Raw genomic sequence first — 26,758 nt, forward strand, 5'->3', positions numbered from 1 at the left:
CTGCTTGGAAGGTAGCATTATGGAACTGGCCTGCTGCTTGGAAGGTAGCATTATGGAACTGGCCTGCTGCTTGGAGGGTAGCATTATGGAACTGGCCTGCTGCTTGGAAGGTAGCATTATGGAACTGGCCTGCTGCTTGGAAGGTAGCATTATTGAACTGGCCTGCTGCTTGGAAGGTAGCATTATGGTACTGGCCTGCTGCTTGGAGGGTAGAATTATGGTACTGGCCTGCTGCTTGGAGGGTATCATTATGGAACTGGTCTGCTGCTTGGAGGGTAGCATTATGGAACTGGCCTGCTGCTTGGAGGGTAGCATTATGGAACTGGCCTGCTGCTTGGAAGCTAGCATTATTGAACTGGCCTGCTGCTTGGAGGGTAGCATTATGGAACTGGCCTGCTGCTTGGAGGGTAGCATTATGGAACTGGCCTGCTGCTTGGAAGGTAGCATTATGGTACTGGCCTGCTGCTTGGAAGGTAGCATTATGGAACTGGCCTGCTGCTTGGAGGGTAGCATTATGGAACTGGCCTGCTGCTTGGAAGGTAGCATTATGGAACTGGCCTGCTGCTTGGAAGGTAGCATTATGGAACTGGCCTGCTGCTTGGAGGGTAGCATTATGGAACTGGCCTGCTGCTTGGAAGGTAGCATTATGGAACTGGCCTGCTGCTTGGAAGGTAGCATTATTGAACTGGCCTGCTGCTTGGAAGGTAGCATTATGGTACTGGCCTGCTGCTTGGAGGGTAGAATTATGGTACTGGCCTGCTGCTTGGAGGGTATCATTATGGAACTGGTCTGCTGCTTGGAGGGTAGCATTATGGAACTGGCCTGCTGCTTGGAGGGTAGCATTATGGAACTGGCCTGCTGCTTGGAAGCTAGCATTATTGAACTGGCCTGCTGCTTGGAGGGTAGCATTATGGAACTGGCCTGCTGCTTGGAGGGTAGCATTATTGAACTGGCCTGCTGCTTGGAGGGTAGCATTATGGAACTGGCCTGCTGCTTGGAAGGTAGCATTATGGAACTGGCCTGCTGCTTGGAAGGTAGCATTATTGAACTGGCCTGCTGCTTGGAAGGTAGCATTATGGTACTGGCCTGCTGCTTGGAAGGTAGGATTATGGAACTGGCCTGCTGCTTGGAGGGTAGCATTATGGAACTGGCCTGCTGCTTGGAAGGTAGAATTATTGAACTGGCCTGCTGCTTGGAGGGTAGCATTATGGAACTGGTCTGCTGCTTGGAGGGTAGCATTATGGAACTGGCCTGCTGCTTGGAAGGTAGCATTATGGAACTGGCCTGCCGCTTGGAAAGTAGCATTATGGAACTGGCCTGCTGCCTAGAGGGTAGCATTATGGTACTGGTCTGCTGCTTGGAGGGTAGCATTATGGAACTGGCCTGCTGCTTGGAGGGTAGCATTATGGTACTGGCCTGCTGCTTGGAGGGTAGCATTATGGTACTGGCCTGCTGCTTGGAGGGTAGAATTATGGTACTGGTCTGCTGCTTGGAAGGTAGCATTATGGTACTGGTCTGCTGCTTGGAAGGTAGCATTATGGAACTGGCCTGCTGCTTGGAAGGTAGCATTATGGTACTGGTCTGCTGCTTGGAAGGTAGCATTATGGTACTGGTCTGCTGCTTGGAGGGTAGCATTATGGAACTGGCCTGCTGCTTGGAGGGTAGCATTATGGTACTGGCCTGCTGCTTGGAGGGTAGCATTATGGGACTGGCCTGCTGCTTGGAGGGTAGCATTATGGAACTGGCCTGCTGCTTAGAGGGTAGCATTATGGTACTGGTCTGCTGCTTGGAGGGTAGCATTATGGAACTGGCCTGCTGCTTAGAGGGTAGAATTATGGAACTGGTCTGCTGCTTGGAGGGTAGCATTATGGTACTGGCCTGCTGCTTGGAGGGTAGCATTATGGTACTGGCCTGGTGCTTGGAGGGTAGCATTATGGTACTGGCCTGCCGCTTGGAGGGTAGCATTATGGTACTGGCCTGCTGCTTGGAAGGTAGCATTATGGAACTGGCCTGCTGCTTGGAGGGTAGCATTATGGAACTGGCCTGCTGCTTGGAGGGTAGCATTATGGCACTGGTCTGCTGCTTGGAGGGTAGCATTATGGAACTGGCCTGCTGCTTAGAGGGTAGAATTATGGAACTGGTCTGCTGCTTGGAGGGTAGCATTATGGTACTGGCCTGCTGCTTGGAGGGTAGCATTATGGTACTGGCCTGCTGCTTGGAAGGTAGCATTATGGAACTGGCTTGCTGCTTAGAGGGTAGCATTATGGAACTGGCTTGCTGCTTAGAGGGTAGCATTATGGTACTGGCCTGCCGCTTGGAGGGTAGCATTATGGAACTGGTCTGCCGCTTGGAGGGTAGATTTATGGAACTGGTCTGCTGCTTGGAGGGTAGCATTATGGCACTGGTCTGCTGCTTGGAAGGTAGCATTATGGCACTGGCCTGCTGCTTGGAAGGTAGCATTATGGAACTGGCCTGCTGCTTGGAGGGTAGCATTATGGCACTGGTCTGCTGCTTGGAGGGTAGCATTATGGCACTGGCCTGCTGCTTGGAGGGTAGCATTATGGAACCGGCCTGCTGCTTGGAGGGTAGCATTATGGAACTGGCCTGCTGCTTGGAGGGTAGCATTATGGAACTGGCCTGCTGCTTGGAGGGTAGCATTATGGCACTGGCCTGGTGCTTGGAGGGTATCATTATGGCACTGGCCTGCTGCTTGGAAGGTATCATTATGGCACTGGCCTGCTGCTTGGAAGGTAGCATTATGGAACTGGCCTGCTGCTTGGAAGGTAGCATTATGGCACTGGCCTGCTGCTTGGAAGGTAGCATTATGGCACTGGCCTGCTGCTTGGAAGGTAGCATTATGGCACTGGCCTGCTGCTTGGAGGGTATCATTATGGAACTGGCCTGCTGCTTGGAAGGTAGCATTATGGTACTGGCCTGCTGCTTGGAGGGTATCATTATGGAACTGGCCTGCTGCTTGGAGGGTAGCATTATGGCACTGGCCTGCTGCTTGGAAGTTAGCATTATGGCACTGGCCTGCTGCTTGGAAGGTAGCATTATGGCACTGGCCTGCTGCTTGGAGGGTATCATTATGGAACTGGCCTGCTGCTTGGAGGGTATCATTATGGAACTGGCCTGCTGCTTGGAGGGTATCATTATGGAACTGGCCTGCTGCTTGGAGGGTAGCATTATGGCACTGGCCTGCAGCTTGGAAGGTAGCATTATGGAACTGGCCTGCTGCTTAGAGGGTAGCATTATGGCACTGGCCTGCTGCTTAGAGGGTAGCATTATGGAACTGGTCTGCTGCTTGGAAGGTAGCATTATGGCACTGGCCTGCTGCTTGGAGGGTAGCATTATGGCACTGGCCTGGTGCTTGGAGGGTATCATTATGGCACTGGCCTGCTGCTTGGAAGGTATCATTATGGCACTGGCCTGCTGCTTGGAAGGTAGCATTATGGCACTGGCCTGCTGCTTGGAGGGTATCATTATGGAACTGGCCTGCTGTTTGGAAGGTAGCATTATGGTACTGGCCTGCTGCTTGGAGGGTATCATTATGGAACTGGCCTGCTGCTTGGAGGGTAGCATTATGGCACTGGCCTGCTGCTTGGAAGTTAGCATTATGGCACTGGCCTGCTGCTTGGAAGGTAGCATTATGGCACTGGCCTGCTGCTTGGAGGGTATCATTATGGAACTGGCCTGCTGCTTGGAAGGTATCATTATGGAACTGGCCTGCTGCTTGGAGGGTATCATTATGGAACTGGCCTGCTGCTTGGAGGGTATCATTATGGAACTGGCCTGCTGCTTGGAGGGTAGCATTATGGCACTGGCCTGCAGCTTGGAAGGTAGCATTATGGAACTGGCCTGCTGCTTAGAGGGTAGCATTATGGCACTGGCCTGCTGCTTAGAGGGTAGCATTATGGAACTGGTCTGCTGCTTGGAGGGTAGCATTATGGCACTGGCTTGCTGCTTGGAGGGTAGAATTATGGAACTGGCCTGCTGCTTGGAAGGTAGCATTATGGAACTGGCCTGCTGCTTGGAAGGTAGCATTATGGCACTGGCCTGCAGCTTGGAAGGTAGCATTATGGAACTGGCCTGCTGCTTAGAGGGTAGCATTATGGCACTGGCCTGCTGCTTAGAGGGTAGCATTATGGAACTGGTCTGCTGCTTGGAGGGTAGCATTATGGCACTGGCTTGCTGCTTGGAGGGTAGCATTATGGAACTGGCCTGCTGCTTGGAAGGTAGCATTATGGAACTGGCCTGCTGCTTGGAAGGTAGCATTATGGCATGAATTACATGTGTTTACACAGGCAGACCTATTATGCATTTTTTTCACTCATTGGTCTTTTGACCAATTATATCAGCTCTGAAAAAGATCTGTGATTGGTCAAAAGACCAATTAGTAGAAAAACATTCAGAATTGTTCTGCCTAAAACAACCATGGTCTCACACTTGTAACTGCAACATTTTGCTCAGGGCCCTCAAAAGGCTTAGGCTGGCTCTGCCTGCATGTCTGGATAGGGCCCCCAAAAGGCTAGGGCCGGCTCTGGCTGCATGTCTGGGCATGGACGTGGGTACGCAGACCTACGAGCCATTGCGGCCCCTCATGTTGTGTTCAGATTTTTTGTGGCCCCCATCAAAATGTGCCTATCCCTGCACTAGAGGGATCATGAATGACAACATTAATTCAGGCAGAAATTCACCTCTTTATTTGGGCATTTTTCCATAGGTGGATTATTTACCTCATCACACCTTAACTCTCAAGAGCGTGAAATACTGAGCTTTATATACAGTTGAAGTCGGAGGTTTACATAAACGAGTTTTAATGACTCCAACCTAAGTGTTTCAACCACTCCACAAATGTCTCTAACAAACTAGTTTTGGCAAGTTGGTTAGAACATCTACTTTGTGCACATCTGACAATTCCAGTGGGTCAGAAGTTTACATACACTAAGTTGACTGTGCCTTTAAACAGCTTGTAAAATTCCAGAAAATTATGTCATTGCTTTAGAAGCTTCTGATAGGCTAATTGACATCATTTGAGTCAATTGGAGGTGTACCTGTGGATGTATTTCAAGGCCTACCTTCAAACTCAGTGCCTCTTTGCTTGACATGGGGAAATCAGCCAAGACCTCAGAAAAAAAAATGGTAGACCTCCACAAGTCTGGTTCATCCTTGGGAGCAATTTTCAAATGCATGAAGGTACCACGTTCATCTGTACAAACAATAGTACGCAGGTATAAACACCATGGGACCACACAGCCGTCATACCGCTCAGGAAGGAGACGATTCTGTCTCCTAGAGGTTAACGTACTTTGGTGCGAAAAGTGCAAATCAATCCCAGAACAACAGCAAAGGACCTTGTGAAGATGCTGGAGGAAACAGGTACAAAAGTATCTATATCGACATAACCTGAAAGGCCGTTCAGCAAGGAAGAAGCCACTGCTCCAAAACCTACATAAAAAAGCCAGACTACAGTTTGCCACTGCACATGGGGACAAAGATCGTACTTTATGGTGGAAATGTCCTCTGGTCTGATGGAGAAAAAAAATAGAACTGTTTGGCCATAATGACCATCGTTATATTTGGAGGAAAAAGGGGGAGGCTTGCAAGCCGAAAAACACCATCCGAACCGTGAAGCACGGGGGGTGGCAGCATCATGTTGTGGGGGTGCTTTGCTGCAGGAGGGACTGGTGCACTTCACAAAATAGATGGCATCATGAGAGGGGAAATTATGTGGATATATTGAAGCAACATCTCAAGACATCAGTCAGGAAGTTTAAAGCTTGGTTGCAAAGGGGTCTTCCAAATGGACAATGACCCCAAGCATACTTCCAAAGTTGTGGCAAAATGGCTTAAGGACAACAAAGTCAAGGTATTGGAGTGGCCATCACAAAGCCCTGACCTCAATCCTATAGGAAATCTGTGGGCAGAACTGAAAAAGTGTGTGTGAGCAAGGAGGCCTACAAACCTGACTCAGTTACACCAGCTGTCAGGAGGAATGGGACAAAATTCACCCAACTTATTGTGGGAAGCTTGTGGAAGGCTACCCGAAACTTTTGAACCACGTTAAACAATTTAAAGGCAATGCTACCAAATACTAATTGAGTGTATGTTAACTTCTGACCCACTGGGAATATGATGAAAGAAATAAAAAACTGAAATAAATCATTCTCTCTACTATTATTCTGACATGTCACATCCTTAAAATAAGGTGGTGGTCTTAACTGACCTAAAACAGGGAATATTTACTAGGATTAAATGTCAGGAATTGTGATAAACTGAGTTTGAATGTATTTGGTTAAGGTGTATGTAAACGTCCGACTTCAACTGTATCTATACATGTAAATCTATAACTTTATACATCTATACATTTAAACCTGTAGTCAGTGTATGAGCTATACTCCTGCACTTTTCTCTGCGTCAACAGCAGCCACGTCCGACTCCATACTGTTAAGGTTCCATTTCTCAGTTCCTTCAGGAAGGACTGCCTCTCAGTGGGGGACATCAGACTGATGGAAGGACTGCCTCTCAGTGGGGGACATCAGACTGATGGAAGGACTGCCTCTCAGTGGGGGACATCAGACTGATGGAAGGACTGCCTCTCAGTGGGGGACATCAGACTGATGGAAGGACTGAGCTCTCAGTGGGGGGACATCAGACTGATGGAAGGACTGCCTCTCAGTGGGGGGACATCAGACTGATGGAAGGACTGCCTCTCAGTGGGGGGACATCAGACTGATGGAAGGACTGCCTCTCAGTGGGGGGACATCAGACTGATGGAAGGACTGCCTCTCAGTGGGGGACATCAGACTGATGGTCATTTTGTTGAAACAGATAAGAGAGCATCCTGAAAAAGGTTAACCTTTCTTCCCCCTCAAAAGCAGTGCACTATATAGGGAATAGGGAGCCATTTGTGACCCACCCTGACAGGATATGGAACGGAGCAGTAACATCAGCTCTGGGTACACTGCTCCCCCCCCCCCAATTTTTACCATTGGCTGTTTGCAGTTTTAACATCTCTCTACATCAGCTGAGGGTAGAGACTCTATACCAAGGAATAGATAACACGAGGTCAGCATTTCACTGTAAGGTCTACACCGTTGTATTAGGGCGCATGTGACACATACAACTTGATGATCCTGGATCTGAGGCAAGAAAATCAGTTCACGCTTTTATTCACAAAATGTACTTCTGTCCATATCCAGATGTCTGTTCCTAATGCTGGTCTTTCACCATGGTAACGCGCTGCCTTGTAGAAGACACGTCCGTTCCCTTATTGGGCTGTTTAGAACATGCTAATGGGAGTCAGAAGGTCAAATACCCTCTGCACACGACCACTCGTCGATGCAAGAGACATGTACAAATTAAAATGAGGGCGAAAATATTCTAAATATTCTATCCCCTTATTCAACAGAACTCCCTGTCCTGACGATGTCTCTCACACCTCTTTAATAGAAGACTTCTGAACAGTTTTAAACATCACCTCTTCTGATTGTGTGAACCCCCCCCCCCCCCCCCACCAACAAGACAAAGACAAAAACGATAATAACAGAGATGGACATTCAATTCTTACAAAAAACAAAAAAAATAAACCCTCCCCCATTTCAATTCAACCCAATCTGATCTGGTAAGAAACATGGTAACAAAAACTCAAAGTGATGGTCCGGAAACCATAAAACTCAATCTGCTATAATTTTATTGATTTAACCCCTGTAGATCCCGTGTTAGTCATGTCTCCTGTCTTGTATGTTAGGAGCAGTGTGTATGTATACATATATATATATATCCCATCGTTCGTAGAGTTGAGCTGTAAGCAGTCAGTCCGTTTCCATTTAAGTCAGTTCATAAGGTCATCATCTCAGCATAAACAGTCCCTCTGCAGCAGCATCCAAAATCTGCATGGAGGAACCTGTGGAACTCAGGAATTATTAGAAAACACAACCCCAAAAAAAAAAAAAAAAAAAGGAACGATGGAACAAACCATAAACGGATTTATTTTGTTGTTTTTTTTAAGAAAAAATTAAATGAGAAATGTGGTGATGAGCTTAAAAGCTTTAAAGAGAACCTTTTTTTTTTTTTTTTACTTGTATTTTTTTTTTTTACATTTTACATTTTTTTTGTGTTTTAAAGTTCAAATATTTTTATTTTCTCCTATAACTGTTGCTGATTCAGTGCAATGCATCATGGAACGATTGATAAAAGGGTCCCCCCAGGTATTTTTTGTTGTTGCGGCATCATGTTTTAGGGAATGAAAAGAAGAAGAGGGGAATTGTGGGAAAGTCATAGTTTAACTGGTGTCCATGGACTCCATGTTAGCGGAGGACGAGTCCCTCTGGATGCTTTCAAAGATGGCCGCCAGCTCGGGGTTGGAGGAGATCTGGGACTGGAACTCGCTCATCAGGGGACTCTTCTCTGCCTCGGGGATGGTGAGGAGGGCGACCACCGCCCGCATGGCTGAACGCTTCAACTCATCCTGCTTCTCAAACTCCTGCTTCACTGAGTTGGCCTTCACCTGGGGAGAGAGAGAGGGGTTGATATACTGTAGGTGGTTATTGGAGAGAGAGAGAGGGAGAGGGGTTGCTATACTGTATGTAGGTGGTTGTTGGAGAGAGAGGGGTTGACATACTGTAGGTGGTTGGAGAGAGAGAGAGAGGGGTTGACATACTGTATGTAGGTGGTTGTTGGAGAGAGATGGGACTCTAACACGCCACCCAGTGAAAACAAAAGGAGGCCATTGATAGTCAGACGTACATTTCCATGGTAAATAAACTTCAGACAAAATCAGTCATTAAAACTTCTTAGGGATAGGGGGCAGTATTTTCACGTTCGGATGAATGAGGTGCCCAAAGTAAACTGCCTGCTACTCAGGCCCAGAAGCTAAGATATGCATATTATTAGTAGATTTGGATAGAAAACTTGAGTTTCTCTTTCACTCAAGTTTCTCTTGAGTTTCTAAAACTGTTTGAATAATGTCTGAGTATAACAGAACTGATTTGGCAGGCGAAACCCCGAGCACAATCCATCCAGGGATTTTTTTTATTTTTACGGTCAATCTGTTTTCCATTCGTTTTCTATGGTAAGCTCTTTTTGATAGAAATATGCTTGCAGTTCCTATGACTCCCACTAGATGTCAACAGACTTGTGAAATTGGTTGATGTTGTTCTTTTAGGAAATTAAGAAGTAGCCCTGTTAATTCCATGCGTCTCTCCAGGTGCACTAATGTTTTGGTTCGTACGACCTGGAACGTGCTTCACTTTGTTTTCGTCCGGTATTGAACACAGTTTATCCCGTCTTAAATTTTATCGATTATTTACGTTTTACGATACTTAAATTTGGATTGGGAACGTTGTTTGAAATGTTTGGACCAAGTTTACAGGTAATTTATTAGATACTTTGTAGTCATGTTGGGCGAGTTGGAACCGGTGTATTTTCTGAATCAAACGCGCCAAATAAAGGGACCTTTTGGGGATATAAAGAAGGAATTTATCAAACAAAAGGACCATTTGTGATGTTTATGGGACATATTGGAGTGCCAACAGAAGAAGATCTTCAAAGGTAAGGCATGAATTATATCGTTATTTCTGACTTTTGTGTCGCACCTGGCTCGTTGAAAATGATTTGTTATGCATTTGTGTGCTGGACGCTGTCCTCAGATAATCGCATGGTTTGCTTTCGCCGTAAAGCCTTTTTGAAATCGGACACTGAGGCTGGATTAACAAGAAGTTAAGCTTTATTTTGATGTGTTACACATGTATGTTTTGTGAATTTGTATTATGAGTATTTCTGTTTTTGAATTTAGCGCGCTGCAATTTCACTGAATGTTGTCAAATCAATCCCGTTAACGGGATTCGAGCGGGAATGGGGGTGAAGGGATCCCTAACAGGTTAAATATTGAAAAAGCCATTCTGCATGGGATGTCTGGTCTCTGTGAATGGTACTATACCGGGGACAGTGTGTCTGGTCTCTGTGAATGGTACTATACCAGGGACAGTGTGTCTGGTCTCTGTGAATGGTACTGTACCAGGGACAGTGTGTCTGGTCTCTGTGAATGGTACTCTACCAGGGACAGTGTGTCTGGTCTCTGTGAATGGTACTGTACCAGGGACAGTGTGTCTGGTCTCTGTGAATGGTACTCTACCAGGGACAGTGTGTCTGGTCTCTGTGAATGGTACTATACCAGGGACAGCGTGTCTGGTCTCTGTGAATGGTACTGTACCAGGGACAGTGTGTCTGGTCTCTGTGAATGGTACTATACCGGGGACAGTGTGTCTGGTCTCTGTGAATGGTACTATACCAGGGACAGTGTGTCTGGTCTCTGTGAATGGTACTGTACCAGGGACAGTGTGTCTGGTCTCTGTGAATGGTACTCTACCAGGGACAGTGTGTCTGGTCTCTGTGAATGGTACTATACCAGGGACAGCGTGTCTGGTCTCTGTGAATGGTACTGTACCAGGGACAGTGTGTCTGGTCTCTGTGAATGGTACTGTACCAGGGACAGTGTGTCTGGTCTCTGTGAATGGTACTATACCGGGGACAGTGTGTCTGGTCTCTGTGAATGGTACTCTACCGGGGACAGTGTGTCTGGTCTCTGTGAATGGTACTCTACCGGGGACAGTGTGTCTGGTCTCTGTGAATGGTACTGTACCGGGGACAGTGTGTCTGGTCTCTGTGAATGGTACTGTACCGGGGACAGTGTGTCTGGTCTCTGTGAATGGTACTGTACCAGGGACAGTGTGTCTGGTCTCTGTGAATGGTACTGTACCAGGGACAGTGTGTCTGGTCTCTGTGAATGGTACTGTACCGGGGACAGTGTGTCTGGTCTCTGTGAATGGTACTATACCGGGGACAGTGTGTCTGGTCTCTGTGAATGGTACTCTACCGGGGACAGTGTGTCTGGTCTCTGTGAATGGTACTCTACCGGGGACAGTGTGTCTGGTCTCTGTGAATGGTACTGTACCGGGGACAGTGTGTCTGGTCTCTGTGAATGGTACTGTACCGGGGACAGTGTGTCTGGTCTCTGTGAATGGTACTGTACCAGGGACAGTGTGTCTGGTCTCTGTGAATGGTACTATACCAGGGACAGCGTGTCTGGTCTCTGTGAATGGTACTGTACCAGGGACAGTGTGTCTGGTCTCTGTGAATGGTACTGTACCAGGGACAGTGTGTCTGGTCTCTGTGAATGGTACTGTACCAGGGACAGTGTGTCTGGTCTCTGTGAATGGTACTGTACCGGGGACAGTGTGTCTGGTCTCTGTGAATGGTACTGTACCGGGGACAGTGTGTCTGGTCTCACCTTGGTGGTGCAGGTGGCACGTAGTGGCTCAACCAGCCTGTCCAGCCTCTGTAGCACAGCACTGGGACACAGAGTGGAGAGTCTAGCCAGCATCAGGAACGTCAGCATCTGATCAGATAAACAACATGCCCATTATCCTCCAGCTCCATAAACCAACACTCCTCCTCAATACAGACCTTTATACAGTCTGGCCTTTAAATCATACAGACTACCTCTCTCTCTCCTGTTGTCTGATCTACATACAGACTCTCTCTCTCCAGGCAGGGTATTGTTCATATTCATGAGTAGGACAACAATGGTCCTATAACGGAGTCCTGTCAGGAAGCTGTTCAGGATACCTTGATGTCGTAATGGTCCTTGAGTCCGTCTTCTACGTGGTTGAGGAACTCAAAGATGTCTAGTCTGTCTAGACAGCTGTCCAGCAGTGTGTACATGCACTCAAACGCTGCCTTCCGTATGTCCAGACCATCATCCACTGTGTGTTTAAAGGGACCCATCTCAACCTGGGGGGGAGAAGACAAAACACTGACGTCATTTAGACGACCCTCTTATCTAAAGACACTCAACTAAAAATGGAGGTAGAACGACGACAGAGGACAAGAATTGCAAGTAAATACTTTGTCGATTAAAACTTAAAACCTTTAAAAAAAACAAGAAAGGAAGATGTGAGTGAATGAAAGAATGATAACAGACAAAGGAAGGAAGGTAGGAAGCAGGAAAAAGGAGGTTGGGCACCAATGAAAGCCATGTCAACCTAGGGATAAAAGAAAACAAGGGAAGAGTAGATGAAGAATGACAGAAGGTGTGAACACTGAAGCAGAAAAGGAGAATCAGCTTGGTTCATCCTGTACCTCTCTGATCAGTTCCTTGCGGACTTTGGTCTCGTTGTAGAGGTGTGGCAGGACCGTATCCAGTAAGTCTCTGATGAGAGAGGGCTTATTGTGGGCCGCCGAGTTGAAGGTTACCAGGGCAACCCGCCGCACGTTCAGGTCCGGGTCCTCCAACGTCTTCAAGAAGTCACCTGGAATACAGAACAACACAGTCATTATGAACCTTTCACATATACAATTAACATCAATGTATGACAAGTCTTATGAAAAGCTCTAGTCTATAGACGTGTATATATATCTAGTCTATATATCCTCAGTCTGTCTCAGTAAAAACATCAGTCTCAGTCTCCAGTACAGTGAATAATCAAAGTATTCAGACCCCTTCCTTTGTTCCACATTTTGTTACGTTACAGCCTTATTCTAAAACGGATGAAATTATTTCCCCCCTTATCAATCTACACACAATACCCCATAATGACATCACAATACCCCATAATGACATCACAATACCCCATAATGACATCACAATACCACATAATGACATCACAATACCCCATAATGACATCACAATACCACATAATGACAAAGCGAAAACAGGTTTACAAATTTTGGGCTAATTTATTACAAATAAAAAAACAGAAATACCTTATTTTACATAAGTATTCAGACCCTTTGCTATAAGACTCAAAATTGAGCTCAGGTACATCCTGTTTCCATTTATCATCCTTGAGATGTTTCTACAACTTGATTGGAGTCCACCTGTGGTCAATTCAATTGATTGGACATGATTTGGAAAGGCACACACCTGTCTATATAAGGTCCAACATTTGATAGTGTATGTCAGAGAAAAAACCAAGCCATGAGGTCGAAGGAATTGTGCGTAGAGCTCTGAGACAGGAGTGTCGAGGCACAGATCTGGGGAAGGGTACCATTTCTGCAGCATTCTCCATCATTCTGAAATGGAAGAAGTTTGGAACCACTAAGACTCTTCCTGGAGCTGGCCGCCCAGCCCAACTGAGCAATCAGGGGAGAAGGGCCTTGGTCAGGGAGGTGATCAAGAACCTGATGGTCACTCTGACAGAGCGCCAGAGTTCCTCTGTGGAGATGGGAGAACTTTCCAGAAGGACAACCATCTCTGCAGCACTCCCCCAATCAGGCCTTTATGGTAAAGAGGCCAGACGGAAACTACTCCTCAGTAAAAGGCACATGACAGGCCGCTTGGAGTTTGCCAAAAGGCACCTAAAGGACTCAGACTACGATAAACAAGATTCTCTGGTCTGATGAAACCAAGATTGAACTCTTTGGCCTGAATGCCAAGCGTCACATCTGGAGGAAACCTGGCACCATCCCTACAGTGAAGCATTGTGGTGGGCAGCATCATGCTGTGGGGATGTTTTTCCAGTGGCAGGGACTGGGAGACCAGTCATGATCAAGGGAAAGATGAACGGCGCAAAGTACAGCGAGATCCTTGATGAAAAAACCTGCTTCAGAGTGCTCAGGACCTCAGACTGGGGCGAAGGTTCACCTACCAACAGGACAATGACCCTAAGCACACAGCCAAGACAACGCAGAAGTGGCTTCGGGACAAGTCTCTGAATGTGACCAAGGAGTGACCCAGCCAGAACCCGGACTTGAACCCGATCGAACATCTCTGGAGAGACCTGAAAATAGCTGTGCAGCGACGCTCCCCATCCAACCTGACAGAGCTTGAGAGGATCTGCAGAGAAGAATGGGAGAAACTCCCCAAATACAGGTGTGCCAAGCTTGTAGAGTCATACCCAAAAAGACTTGAGGCTGTAATCGCTGCCAAAGGTGCTTCAACAAAGTACAGAGTAAAGGGTCTGAATATTTATGTAAATGTGATATTTCCGGTTTTTATTTTTTATAAATTTGTAAAAATGTCTAAAAACCTGTTTTTGCTTTGTCATTATGGGGTATTATGGGGAAAAAACAAATTTTATCAATTTTAGAATAAGGCTGAAACGTAACAAAATGCGGAGAAAGTCAAGGGGTCTGAATACTTTCTGAATGTACTGTATTTATGCTGTGAAAGTCTGTGCTGGGGACTAGGGTCAGTTTGTCATTAGATACCAGTCTGCCTGTCTCAGAAAAAACATTCACATATATAGATACCAGTCTGCCTGTCTCAGTAAAAACATTCACATATAGATACCAGTCTGCCTGTCTCAGTAAAAACATTCACATATAGATACCAGTCTGCCTGTCTCAGTAAAAACATTCACATATATAGATACCAGTCTGCCTGTCTCAGTAAACACATTCACATATAGATACCAGTCTGCCTGTCTCAGTAAAAACATTCACATATAGATACCAGTCTGCCTGTCTCAGTAAAAACATTCACATATAGATACCAGTCTGCCTGTCTCAGTAAAAACATTCACATATAGATACCAGTCTGCCTGTCTCAGTAAAAACATTCACATATAGATACCAGTCTGCCTGTCTCAGTAAAAACATTCACATATAGATACCAGTCTGCCTGTCTCAGTAAAAACATTCACATATAGATACCAGTCTGCCTGTCTCAGTAAAAACATTCACATATAGATACCAGTCTGCCTGCCTCAGTAAAAACATTCACATATAGATACCAGTCTGCCTGTCTCAGTAAAAACATTCATATATATAGATACCAGTCTGCCTGTCTCAGTAAAAACATTCATATATATAGATACCAGTCTGCCTGTCTCAGTAAAAACATTCATATATATAGATACCAGTCTGCCTGTCTCAGTAAAAACATTCACATATAGACACCATACCAGTCTGCCTGTCTCAGTAAAAACATTCACATATAGATACCAGTCTGCCTGTCTCAGTAAAAACATTCACATATAGATACCAGTCTGCCTGTCTCAGTAAAAACATTCACATATAGACACCATACCAGTCTGCCTGTCTCAGTAAAAACATTCACATATAGATACCAGTCTGCCTGTCTCAGTAAAAACATTCACATATAGACACCATACCAGTCTGCCTGTCTCAGTAAAAACATTCACATATAGATACCAGTCTGCCTGTCTCAGTAAAAACATTCACATATAGATACCAGTCTGCCTGTCTCAGTAAAAACATTCACATATAGATACCAGTCTGCCTGTCTCAGTAAAAACCTTCAGATATATAGATACCAGTCTGCCTGCCTCAGTAAAAACATTCACATATAGATACCAGTCTGCCTGTCTCAGTAAAAACATTCACATATAGATACCATACCAGTCTGCCTGTCTCAGTAAAAACATTCACATATAGATACCAGTCTGCCTGTCTCAGTAAAAACATTCACATATAGATACCAGTCTGCCTGTCTCAGAAAAAACATTCACATATAGATACCAGTCTGCCTGTCTCAGTAAAAACATTCATATATATAGATACCAGTCTGCCTGTCTCAGTAAAAACATTCACATATAGATACCAGTCTGCCTGTCTCAGTAAAAACATTCACATATAGATACCAGTCTGCCTGTCTCAGTAAAAACATTCACATATAGATACCAGTCTGCCTGTCTCAGTAAAAACATTCACATATAGATACCAGTCTGCCTGTCTCAGTAAAAACATTCACATATAGATACCAGTCTGCCTGTCTCAGTAAACACATTCACATAGATACCATACCAGTCTGCCTGTCTCAGTAAAAACATTCACATATAGATACCAGTCTGCCTGTCTCAGTAAAAACATTCACATATAGATACCAGTCTGCCTGTCTCAGTAAAAACATTCACATATAGATACCAGTCTGCCTGTCTCAGTAAAAACATTCACATATAGATACCATACCAGTCTGCCTGTCTCAGTAAAAACATTCACATATAGATACCAGTCTGCCTGTCTCAGTAAAAACATTCACATATATAGATACCATACCAGTCTGCCTGTCTCAGTAAAAACATTCACATATAGATACCATACCAGTCTGCCTGTCTCAGTAAAAACATTCACATATAGATACCATACCAGTCTGCCTGTCTCAGTAAAAACATTCATATATAGATACCAGTCTGCCTGTCTCAGTAAAAACATTCACATATAGATACCAGTCTGCCTGTCTCAGTAAAAACATTCACATATAGATACCAGTCTGCCTGTCTCAGTAAAAACATTCACATATAGATACCAGTCTGCCTGTCTCAGTAAAAACATTCACATATATAGATACCATACCAGTCTGCCTGTCTCAGTAAAAACATTCACATATATAGATACCATACCAGTCTGCCTGTCTCAGTAAAAACATTCACATATAGATACCAGTCTGCCTGTCTCAGTAAAAACATTCACATATAGATACCATACCAGTCTGCCTGTCTCAGTAAAAACATTCACATATAGATACCAGTCTGCCTGTCTCAGTAAAAACATTCACATATATAGATACCATACCAGTCTGCCTGTCTCAGTAAAAACATTCACATATAGATACCATACCAGTCTGCCTGTCTCAGTAAAAACATTCACATATAGATACCATACCAGTCTGCCTGTCTCAGTAAAAACATTCACATATAGATACCAGTCTGCCTGTCTCAGTAAAAACATTCACATATAGATACCAGTCTGCCTGTCTCAGTAAAAACATTCACATATAGATACCAGTCTGCCTGTCTCAGTAAAAACATTCACATATAGATACCAGTCTGCCTGTCTCAGTAAAAACATTCACATATAGATACCAGTCTGCCTGTCTCAGTAAAAACATTCACATATAGATACCAGTCTGCCTGCCTCAGTAAAAACATTCACATATAGATACCATACCAGTCTGCCTGTCTCAGTAAAAACATTCACATATAGATACCAGTCTGCCTGTCCCAGTAAAAACATTCACATATAGATACCAGTCTGCCTGTCTCAGTAAAAACATTCACATATAGATACCAGTCTGCCTGTCTCAGTAAAAACATTCACATATAGATACCAGTCTGCCTGTCTCAGTAAAAACATTCACATATAGATACCAGTCTGCCTGTCTCAGTAAAAACATTCACATATAGATACCAGTCTGCCTGTCTCAGTAAAAACATTCACATATAGATACCAGTCTGCCTGTCCCAGTAAAAACATTCACATATAGATACCAGTCTGCCTGTCTCAGTAAAAACATTCACATATAGATACCAGTCTGCCTGTCTCAGTAAAAACATTCACATATATATACCATACCAGTCTGCCTGTCTCAGTAAAAACATTCACATATAGATACCAGTCTGCCTGCCTCAGTAAAAACATTCACATATAGATACCATACCAGTCTGCCTGTCTCAGTAAAAACATTCACATATAGATACCAGTCTGCCTGTCTCAGTAAACACATTCACATATAGATACCATACCAGTCTGCCTGTCTCAGTAAAAACATTCACATATAGATACCAGTCTGCCTGCCTCAGTAAAAACATTCACATATAGATACCATACCAGTCTGCCTGTCTCAGTAAAAACATTCACATATAGATACCAGTCTGCCTGTCTCAGTAAACACATTCACATATAGATACCATACCAGTCTGCCTGTCTCAGTAAAAACATTCACATATAGATACCAGTCTGCCTGTCTCAGTAAACACATTCACATATATAGATACCATAGCATTAGTCACAAAGAGGTTAGGTTAGCAGTAGATAGCTAAGGAAAGATTAAATAGTATAGATAAGACAAACCTATGCAGTTTTTCAGGAGAGGGTCTATTGTCTGTGGGTGGTCTGAGATGGTGAACTTCACTGCTGTCACGACTGAGCTTCTGGCGTAAGATGATCCTGGAGACAGAAAACATTCATATTTCACATCACATACCTGCAATAGTAGAGTAAATTAATACCCAGGTCATATTTCACATCACATAACTTCAATAGCAGAGTAAATTAATACCCAGGTCATATTTCACATCACATACCTTCAATAGTAGAGTAAATTAATACCCAGGTCATATTTCACATCACATACCTTCAATAGCAGAGTAAATTAATACCCAGGTGATATTTCACATGACATACCTTCAATAGTAGAGTAAATTAATACCCAGGTCATATTTCACATGACATACCTTCAATAGCAGAGTAAATTAATACCCAGGTCATATTTCACATGACATACCTTCAATAGCAGAGTAAATTAATACCCAGGTCATATTTCACATCACATACCTTCAATAGCAGAGTAAATTAATACTCAGGTCATATTTCACATGACATACCTTCAATAGCAGAGTAAATTAATACCCAGGTCATATTTCACATGACATAGCTTCAATAGCAGAGTAAATTAATACTCAGGTCATATTTCTTTACGTGAATGATTCATATCATGCACAATGAACCAACTGTCAATAGCAGAGTAAATTAATACTCAGGTCATATTTCACATGACATACCTTCAATAGCAGAGTAAATTAATACCCAGGTCATATTTCACATGACATAGCTTCAATAGCAGAGTAAATTAATACTCAGGTCATATTTCTTTACGTGAATGATTCATATCATGCACAATGAACCAACTGTATTTATATCATTTAAATCAAGTCTTGCCACTCAAAACGTGCCAATGAAAACCCGCAGGGTGTTCCTGTTCCCCACCTGAGAGCAGGTATCCTTTCAGCCTGGGCAGCAGGGTTTCTGGGTCTATGAGGGTGAGTTTCCCCAGACATTCTGCTACCACGTTCCTGGTGCCCTCCTCTGCACACTCACAGTGCTTCAACAGCAGGGTCCATACACCCTCTACGTAAGGTTTTAGACCCGTCACGGACGCCGAGCTGGAGAGAACAGAACAGATACAATTTGGTTACAAAGGTGAAAAACAGCAACCCGCAATTAGCCAGTTCAGTCATCCGACCCGGGACTTGAACCAGCAACCTTTTGGGTTCCATTCTCTCTAACCGCTGGACTATCCTACCTGATGATCTCTTTGAGCGAGTGTAGCAGCAGATACTGCCTCTTGGGCTGTCCTGAGATCTCCCCCAGGACGAAGGGCAGGTATTCCGGCAGGTTGCCAACGGCGATGGATCCTAGGGCGTACGATGCGGCAGACTTCACCTCTTCAGAGGAGGATGAGAAGGCGTCCAGGATGACCGTCTTGAGCTCTGGTTGGCCGCTCAGGTCTACGTGGTGTCCCACCTACCACAGAGATATTATGAATGATTCTAGTCACTACATCTGATACCAGCCTACTACAGTTAAAAACCACTATTAGTCCCTCTACCATCAACACCACTATTAGTCCCTCTACCATCAACACCACTATTAGTCCCTCTACCATCAACACCACTATTAGTCCCTCTACCATCAACACCACTATTAGTCCCTCTACCATCAACACCACTATTAGTCCCTCTACCATCAACACCACTATTAGTCCCTCTACCATCAACACCACTATTAGTCCCTCTACCATCAACACCACTATTAGTCCCTCTACCATCAACACCACTATTAGTCCCTCTACCATCAACACCACTATTAGTCCCTCTACCATCAACACCACTATTAGTCCCTCTACCATCAACACCACTATTAGTCCCTCTACCATCAACACCACTATTAGTCCCTCTACCATCAACACCACTATTAGTCCCTCTACCATCAACACCACTATTAGTCCCTCTACCATCAACACCACTATTAGTCCCTCTACCATCAACACCACTATTAGTCCCTCTACCATCAACACCACTATTAGTCCCTCTACCATCAACACCACTATTAGTCCCTCTACCATCAACACCACTATTAGTCCCTCTACCATCAACACCACTATTAGTCCCTCTACCATCAACACCACTATTAGTCCCTCTACCATCAACACCACTATTAGTCCCTCTACCATCAACACCACTATTAGTCCCTCTACCATCAACACCACTATTAGTCCCTCTACCATCAACACCACTATTAGTCCCTCTACCATCAACACCACTATTAGTCCCTCTACCATCAACACCACTATTAGTCCCTCTACCATCAACACCACTATTAGTCCCTCTACCATCAACACCACTATTAGTCCCTCTACCATCAACACCACTATTAGTCCCACTACCATCAACACCACTATTAGTCCCACTACCATCAAAACCACTATTAGTCCCACTACCATCAAAACCACTATTAGTCCCACTACCAGCAGCAGTAAAATTAAAAATGTTGTACCCCTTTTTCTCCCCAATTTCATGGTATCCAATTGGTAGTTCCAGTCTTGTCTCATCGCTGCAACTCCCGTACGGACTTGGGAGGGGTAAAGGTCAAGAGCCATGCGTCCTCTGAAACACGACCCAACCAAGCTGCTTCTTGACACAATGCCCACTTAACCCGGAAGCCAGCCGCACCAATGTGTCAGAGAAAACGCCGTACACCTGGCGACCGTGTCAGCGTGCACTGCTCCCGGCCCGCCACAGGACTCACTAGAGCGCGATGGGACAAGGACATCCCTGCCGGCCAAACCCTCCCCTAACCCGGACGACCCTGGGCCAATTGTGCGCCGTCCCCCATGGGTCTCCCGGTCGCGTCCGACTGCGACAGAGCCTGGACTCGAACCCAGAATCTCTAGTGACACAGCTACTTAGATCACCGCGCCACTCGGGAGGCCCACAACTATAAAATGACTTGGACATGCACACACACCTTTTGTTTACGTGAATAGTTGTATTTAAAAGCGTGACTCACCTCTCCCAGTGACAGCAGGGCCAGCAGCCTGATGGAGTCTGTCGAACGAGAGTTCTTCACATCCTGGATGAACTGGCCTACCACGGCAGGACCCTCCTACAAAATACAAATCAAACTTGATTTAAAATGCATTAAATATGGAAAAAGCCTTTAGGGCACCCCACCCTAGTGATCATACAACATTATTAAACATTGTGTTAAGATAATGAACAAACAAAATAAACAAAAACAAGAGGAAATAATCAAACCAAAAATCTGAGATTGAAAAACACCGCAAAACAAAAAAGGTCTAAAAGTCCTCCAGGAGAACAGAACACAGGAAGGAGGTCTGAAAGTCCTCCAGGAGAACAGAACACAGGAAGGAGGTCTAAAAGTCCTCCAGGAGAACAGAACACAGGAAGGAGGTCTAAAAGTCCTCCGGGAGAACAGAACACAGGAAGGAGGTCTGAAAGTCCTCCAGGAGAACATGAACACAAACATAACACAGGAAGAATGTCTAAAGGTCAGTAGAACAGTGAACCCACATCAGGACAGGCGCGGGTCAGGGCGGCCACACATTTAGCGATAGAGTAGTAGGACTGTTTGTGTGTCAGCGCAGCACTCTGGGCGTAGACTGGACCGGTCAGCATACGGAGCAGGTCCATGTAACTCAGGGAGGATGTCCCTGTACCCACCAGAGCCTGGGAGAGGACACAATAATACAGCTTTTAATACAACCCTAACCCAGAGAGGATGTCCCTGTACCCACCAGAGCCTGGGAGAGGACACAATAATACAGCTTTTAATACAACCCTAACACAGAGAGGATGTCCCTGTACCCACCAGAGCCTGGGAGAGGACACAATAATACAGCTTTTAATACAACCCTAACCCAGAGAGGATGTCCCTGTACCCACCAGAGCCTGGGAGAGGACACAATAATACAGCTTTTAATACAACCCTAACACAGAGAGGATGTCCCTGTACCCACCAGAGCCTGGGAGAGGACACAATAACTACCTGATCATCTATAGGGACAAAGTAGGCCCTAACTATCTGATCATCTATTAGGGACAAAGTAGGCCCTAACTACCTGATCATCTATAGGGACAAAGTAGGCCCTAACTACCTGATCATCTATAGGGACAAAGTAGGCCCTAACTACCTGATCATCTATAGGGACAAAGTAGGCCCGAACTATCTGATCATCTATTAGGGACAAAGTAGGCCCTAACTATCTGATCATCTATAGGGACAAAGTAGGCCCTAACTACCTGATCATCTATAGGGACAAAGTAGGCCCTAACTACCTGATCATCTATAGGGACAAAGTAGGCCCTAACTACCTGATCTTCTATAGGGACAAAGTAGGCCCTAACTACCTGATTATCTATTAGGGACAAAGTAGGCCCTAACTACCTGATCATCTATAGGGACAAAGTAGGCCCTAACTATCTGATCATCTATAGGGACAAAGTAGGCCCTAACTATCTGATCATCTATTAGGGACAAAGTAGGCCCTAACTATCGGATCATCTATTAGGGACAAAGTAGGCCCTAACTATCTGATCATCTATAGGGACAAAGTAGGCCCTAACTACCTGATCATCTATAGGGACAAAGTAGGCCCTAACTACCTGATCTTCTATAGGGACAAAGTAGGCCCTAACTACCTGATTATCTATTAGGGACAAAGTAGGCCCTAACTATCTGATCATCTATAGGGACAAAGTAGGCCCTAACTATCTGATCATCTATAGGGACAAAGTAGGCCCTAACTATCTGATCATCTATTAGGGACAAAGTAGGCCCTAACTACCTGATCATCTATAGGGACAAAGTAGGCCCTAACTACCTGATCATCTATAGGGACAAAGTAGGCCCTAACTACCTGATTATCTATTAGGGACAAAGTAGGCCCTAACTACCTGATCATCTATAGGGACAAAGTAGGCCCTAACTACCTGATCACCTATTAGGGACAAAGTAGGCCCTAACTACCTGATCATCTATAGGGACAAAGTAGGCCCTAACTACCTGATCATCTATTAGGGACAAAGTAGGCCCTAACTACCTGATCATCTATAGGGACAAAGTAGGCCCTAACTACCTGATCATCTATAGGGACAAAGTAGGCCCTAACTACCTGATCTTCTATTAGGGACAAAGTAGGCCCTAACTACCTGATCATCTATAGGGACAAAGTAGGCCCTAACTACCTGATCATCTATAGGGACAAAGTAGGACCTAACTACCTGATCTTCTATTAGGGACAAAGTAGGCCCTAACTACCTGATCATCTATAGGGACAAAGTAGGCCCTAACTACCTGATCTTCTATTAGGGACAAAGTAGGCCCTAACTACCTGATCATCTATAGGGACAAAGTAGGCCCTAACTACCTGATCATCTATAGGGACAAAGTAGGACCTAACTACCTGATCTTCTATTAGGGACAAAGTAGGCCCTAACTACCTGATCTTCTATAGGGACAAAGTAGGCCCTAACTACCTGATCTTCTATAGGGACAAAGTAGGACCTAACTACCTGATCTTCTATAGGGACAAAGTAGGACCTAACTACCTGATCATCTATAGGGACAAAGTAGGCCCTAACTACCTGATCTTCTATAGGGACAAAGTGGGACCTAACTACCTGATCATCTATAGGGGCAAAGTAGGACCTAACTACCTGATCATCTATTAGGGACAAAGTAGGCCCTAACTACCTGATCATCTATTAGGGACAAAGTAGGCCCTAACTACCTGATCATCTATAGGGACAAAGTAGGCCCTAACTACCTGATCATCTATTAGGGACAAAGTAGGACCTGCTCATCTATTAGGGACAAAGTAGGCCCTAACTACCTGATCTTCTATAGGGACAAAGTAGGCCCTAACTACCTGATCATCTATTAGGGACAAAGTAGGCCCTGATCATCTATTAGGGACAAAGTAGGCCCTGATCATCTATTAGGGACAAAGTAGGCCCTGATCATCTATTAGGGACAAAGTAGGCCCTGATCATCTATTAGGGACAAAGTAGGCCCTGATCATCTATTAGGGACAAAGTAGGCCCTAACTACCTGATCTTCTATAGGGACAAAGTAGGCCCTAACTACCTGATCTTCTATAGGGACAAAGTAGGCCCTAACTACCTAATCTTCTATAGGGACAAAGTAGGCCCTAACTAACTGATCTTCTATAGGGACAAAGTAGGCCCTAACTACCTGATCATCTATAGGGACAAAGTAGGCCCTAACTACCTGATCTTCTATAGGGACAAAGTAGGCCCTAACTACCTGATCATCTATTAGGGACAAAGTAGGCCCTAACTACCTGATCATCTATTAGGGACAAAGTAGGCCCTGATCATCTATTAGGGACAAAGTAGGCCCTGATCATCTATTAGGGACAAAGTAGGCCCTAACTACCTGATCTTCTATAGGGACAAAGTAGGCCCTAACTACCTGATCATCTATTAGGGACAAAGTAGGCCCTGATCATCTATGAGGGACAAAGTAGGCCCTGATCATCTATGAGGGACAAAGTAGGCCCTAACTACCTGATCATCTATAGGGACAAAGTAGGACCTAACTACCTGATCTTCTATAGGGACAAAGTAGGCCCTAACTACCTGATCATCTATAGGGACAAAGTAGGCCCTAACTACCTGATCATCTATAGGGACAAAGTAGGACCTGATCATCTATTAGGGACAAAGTAGGACCTAACTACCTGATCATCTATAGGGACAAAGTAGGACCTAACTACCTGATCTTCTATAGGGACAAAGTAGGCCCTAACTACCTGATCATCTATAGGGACAAAGTAGGCCCTAACTACCTGATCATCTATAGGGACAAAGTAGGACCTGATCATCTATTAGGGACAAAGTAGGACCTAACTACCTGATCATCTATAGGGAAAAAGTAGGCCCTAACTACCTGATCATCTATAGGGACAAAGTAGGCCCTAAGTACCTGATCTTCTATAGGGACAAAGTAGGCCCTAACTACCTGATCTTCTATAGGGACAAAGTAGGCCCTAACTACCTGATCATCTATAGGGACAAAGTAGGCCCTAACTACCTGATCATCTATAGGGACAAAGTAGGCCCTAACTATCTGATCATCTATTAGGGACAAAGTAGGCCCTAACTACCTGATCATCTATAGGGACAAAGTAGGCCCTAACTACCTGATCATCTATAGGGACAAAGTAGGCCCTAACTACCTGATTATCTATTAGGGACAAAGTAGGCCCTAACTACCTGATCATCTATAGGGACAAAGTAGGCCCTAACTACCTGATCACCTATTAGGGACAAAGTAGGCCCTAACTACCTGATCATCTATAGGGACAAAGTAGGCCCTAACTACCTGATCATCTATTAGGGACAAAGTAGGCCCTAACTACCTGATCATCTATAGGGACAAAGTAGGCCCTAACTACCTGATCTTCTATTAGGGACAAAGTAGGCCCTAACTACCTGATCATCTATAGGGACAAAGTAGGCCCTAACTACCTGATCATCTATAGGGACAAAGTAGGACCTAACTACCTGATCTTCTATTAGGGACAAAGTAGGCCCTAACTACCTGATCATCTATAGGGACAAGGTAGGCCCTAACTACCTGATCTTCTATTAGGGACAAAGTAGGCCCTAACTACCTGATCATCTATAGGGACAAAGTAGGCCCTAACTACCTGATCATCTATAGGGACAAAGTAGGACCTAACTACCTGATCTTCTATTAGGGACAAAGTAGGCCCTAACTACCTGATCTTCTATAGGGACAAAGTAGGCCCTAACTACCTGATCTTCTATAGGGACAAAGTAGGACCTAACTACCTGATCTTCTATAGGGACAAAGTAGGACCTAACTACCTGATCATCTATAGGGACAAAGTAGGCCCTAACTACCTGATCTTCTATAGGGACAAAGTGGGACCTAACTACCTGATCATCTATAGGGGCAAAGTAGGACCTAACTACCTGATCATCTATTAGGGACAAAGTAGGCCCTAACTACCTGATCATCTATTAGGGACAAAGTAGGCCCTAACTACCTGATCATCTATAGGGACAAAGTAGGCCCTAACTACCTGATCATCTATTAGGGACAAAGTAGGACCTGCTCATCTATTAGGGACAAAGTAGGCCCTAACTACCTGATCTTCTATAGGGACAAAGTAGGCCCTAACTACCTGATCATCTATTAGGGACAAAGTAGGCCCTGATCATCTATTAGGGACAAAGTAGGCCCTGATCATCTATTAGGGACAAAGTAGGCCCTGATCATCTATTAGGGACAAAGTAGGCCCTGATCATCTATTAGGGACAAAGTAGGCCCTAACTACCTGATCATCTATAGGGACAAAGTAGGCCCTAACTACCTGATCTTCTATAGGGACAAAGTAGGCCCTAACTACCTGATCTTCTATAGGGACAAAGTAGGCCCTAACTAACTGATCTTCTATAGGGACAAAGTAGGCCCTAACTACCTGATCATCTATAGGGACAAAGTAGGCCCTAACTACCTGATCATCTATTAGGGACAAAGTAGGCCCTAACTACCTGATCATCTATTAGGGACAAAGTAGGCCCTGATCATCTATTAGGGACAAAGTAGGCCTTGATCATCTATTAGGGACAAAGTAGGCCCTAACTACCTGATCATCTATAGGGACAAAGTAGGCCCTAACTACCTGATCTTCTATAGGGACAAAGTAGGCCCTAACTACCTGATCATCTATTAGGGACAAAGTAGGCCCTGATCATCTATGAGGGACAAAGTAGGCCCTGATCATCTATGAGGGACAAAGTAGGCCCTAACTACCTGATCATCTATAGGGACAAAGTAGGACCTAACTACCTGATCTTCTATAGGGACAAAGTAGGCCCTAACTACCTGATCATCTATAGGGACAAAGTAGGCCCTAACTACCTGATCATCTATAGGGACA

The 26,758-nt window shown here is 44.8% G+C and overlaps 1 protein-coding gene across 2 annotated transcripts in view; it reads right to left on the bottom strand.

The window, feature by feature from the left end:
* Nucleotides 1–7,155: 7,155 nt before the first annotated feature.
* Nucleotides 7,156–26,758, bottom strand: part of LOC139533570 (cullin-associated NEDD8-dissociated protein 1) — a 61,810-nt gene continuing 42,207 nt past the window's right edge. For both annotated transcript variants that reach the window (XM_071331713.1, XM_071331712.1), the window contains exons 15-23: nt 21,336–21,491; nt 20,812–20,907; nt 19,046–19,266; nt 18,730–18,905; nt 17,815–17,910; nt 12,142–12,311; nt 11,629–11,793; nt 11,291–11,398; nt 7,156–8,509 (exon numbers count right to left, since the gene is read on the bottom strand). In XM_071331713.1, the coding sequence (XP_071187814.1) occupies nt 8,285–8,509; nt 11,291–11,398; nt 11,629–11,793; nt 12,142–12,311; nt 17,815–17,910; nt 18,730–18,905; nt 19,046–19,266; nt 20,812–20,907; nt 21,336–21,491 (1,413 nt within the window). In that variant the 3' untranslated portion in view covers nt 7,156–8,284. The remainder of the gene's footprint in view (nt 8,510–11,290; nt 11,399–11,628; nt 11,794–12,141; nt 12,312–17,814; nt 17,911–18,729; nt 18,906–19,045; nt 19,267–20,811; nt 20,908–21,335; nt 21,492–26,758) is intronic.

Source organism: Salvelinus alpinus, chromosome 11, assembly GCF_045679555.1.
Source record: "Salvelinus alpinus chromosome 11, SLU_Salpinus.1, whole genome shotgun sequence".
Lineage (NCBI taxonomy): Eukaryota > Metazoa > Chordata > Actinopteri > Salmoniformes > Salmonidae > Salvelinus > Salvelinus alpinus.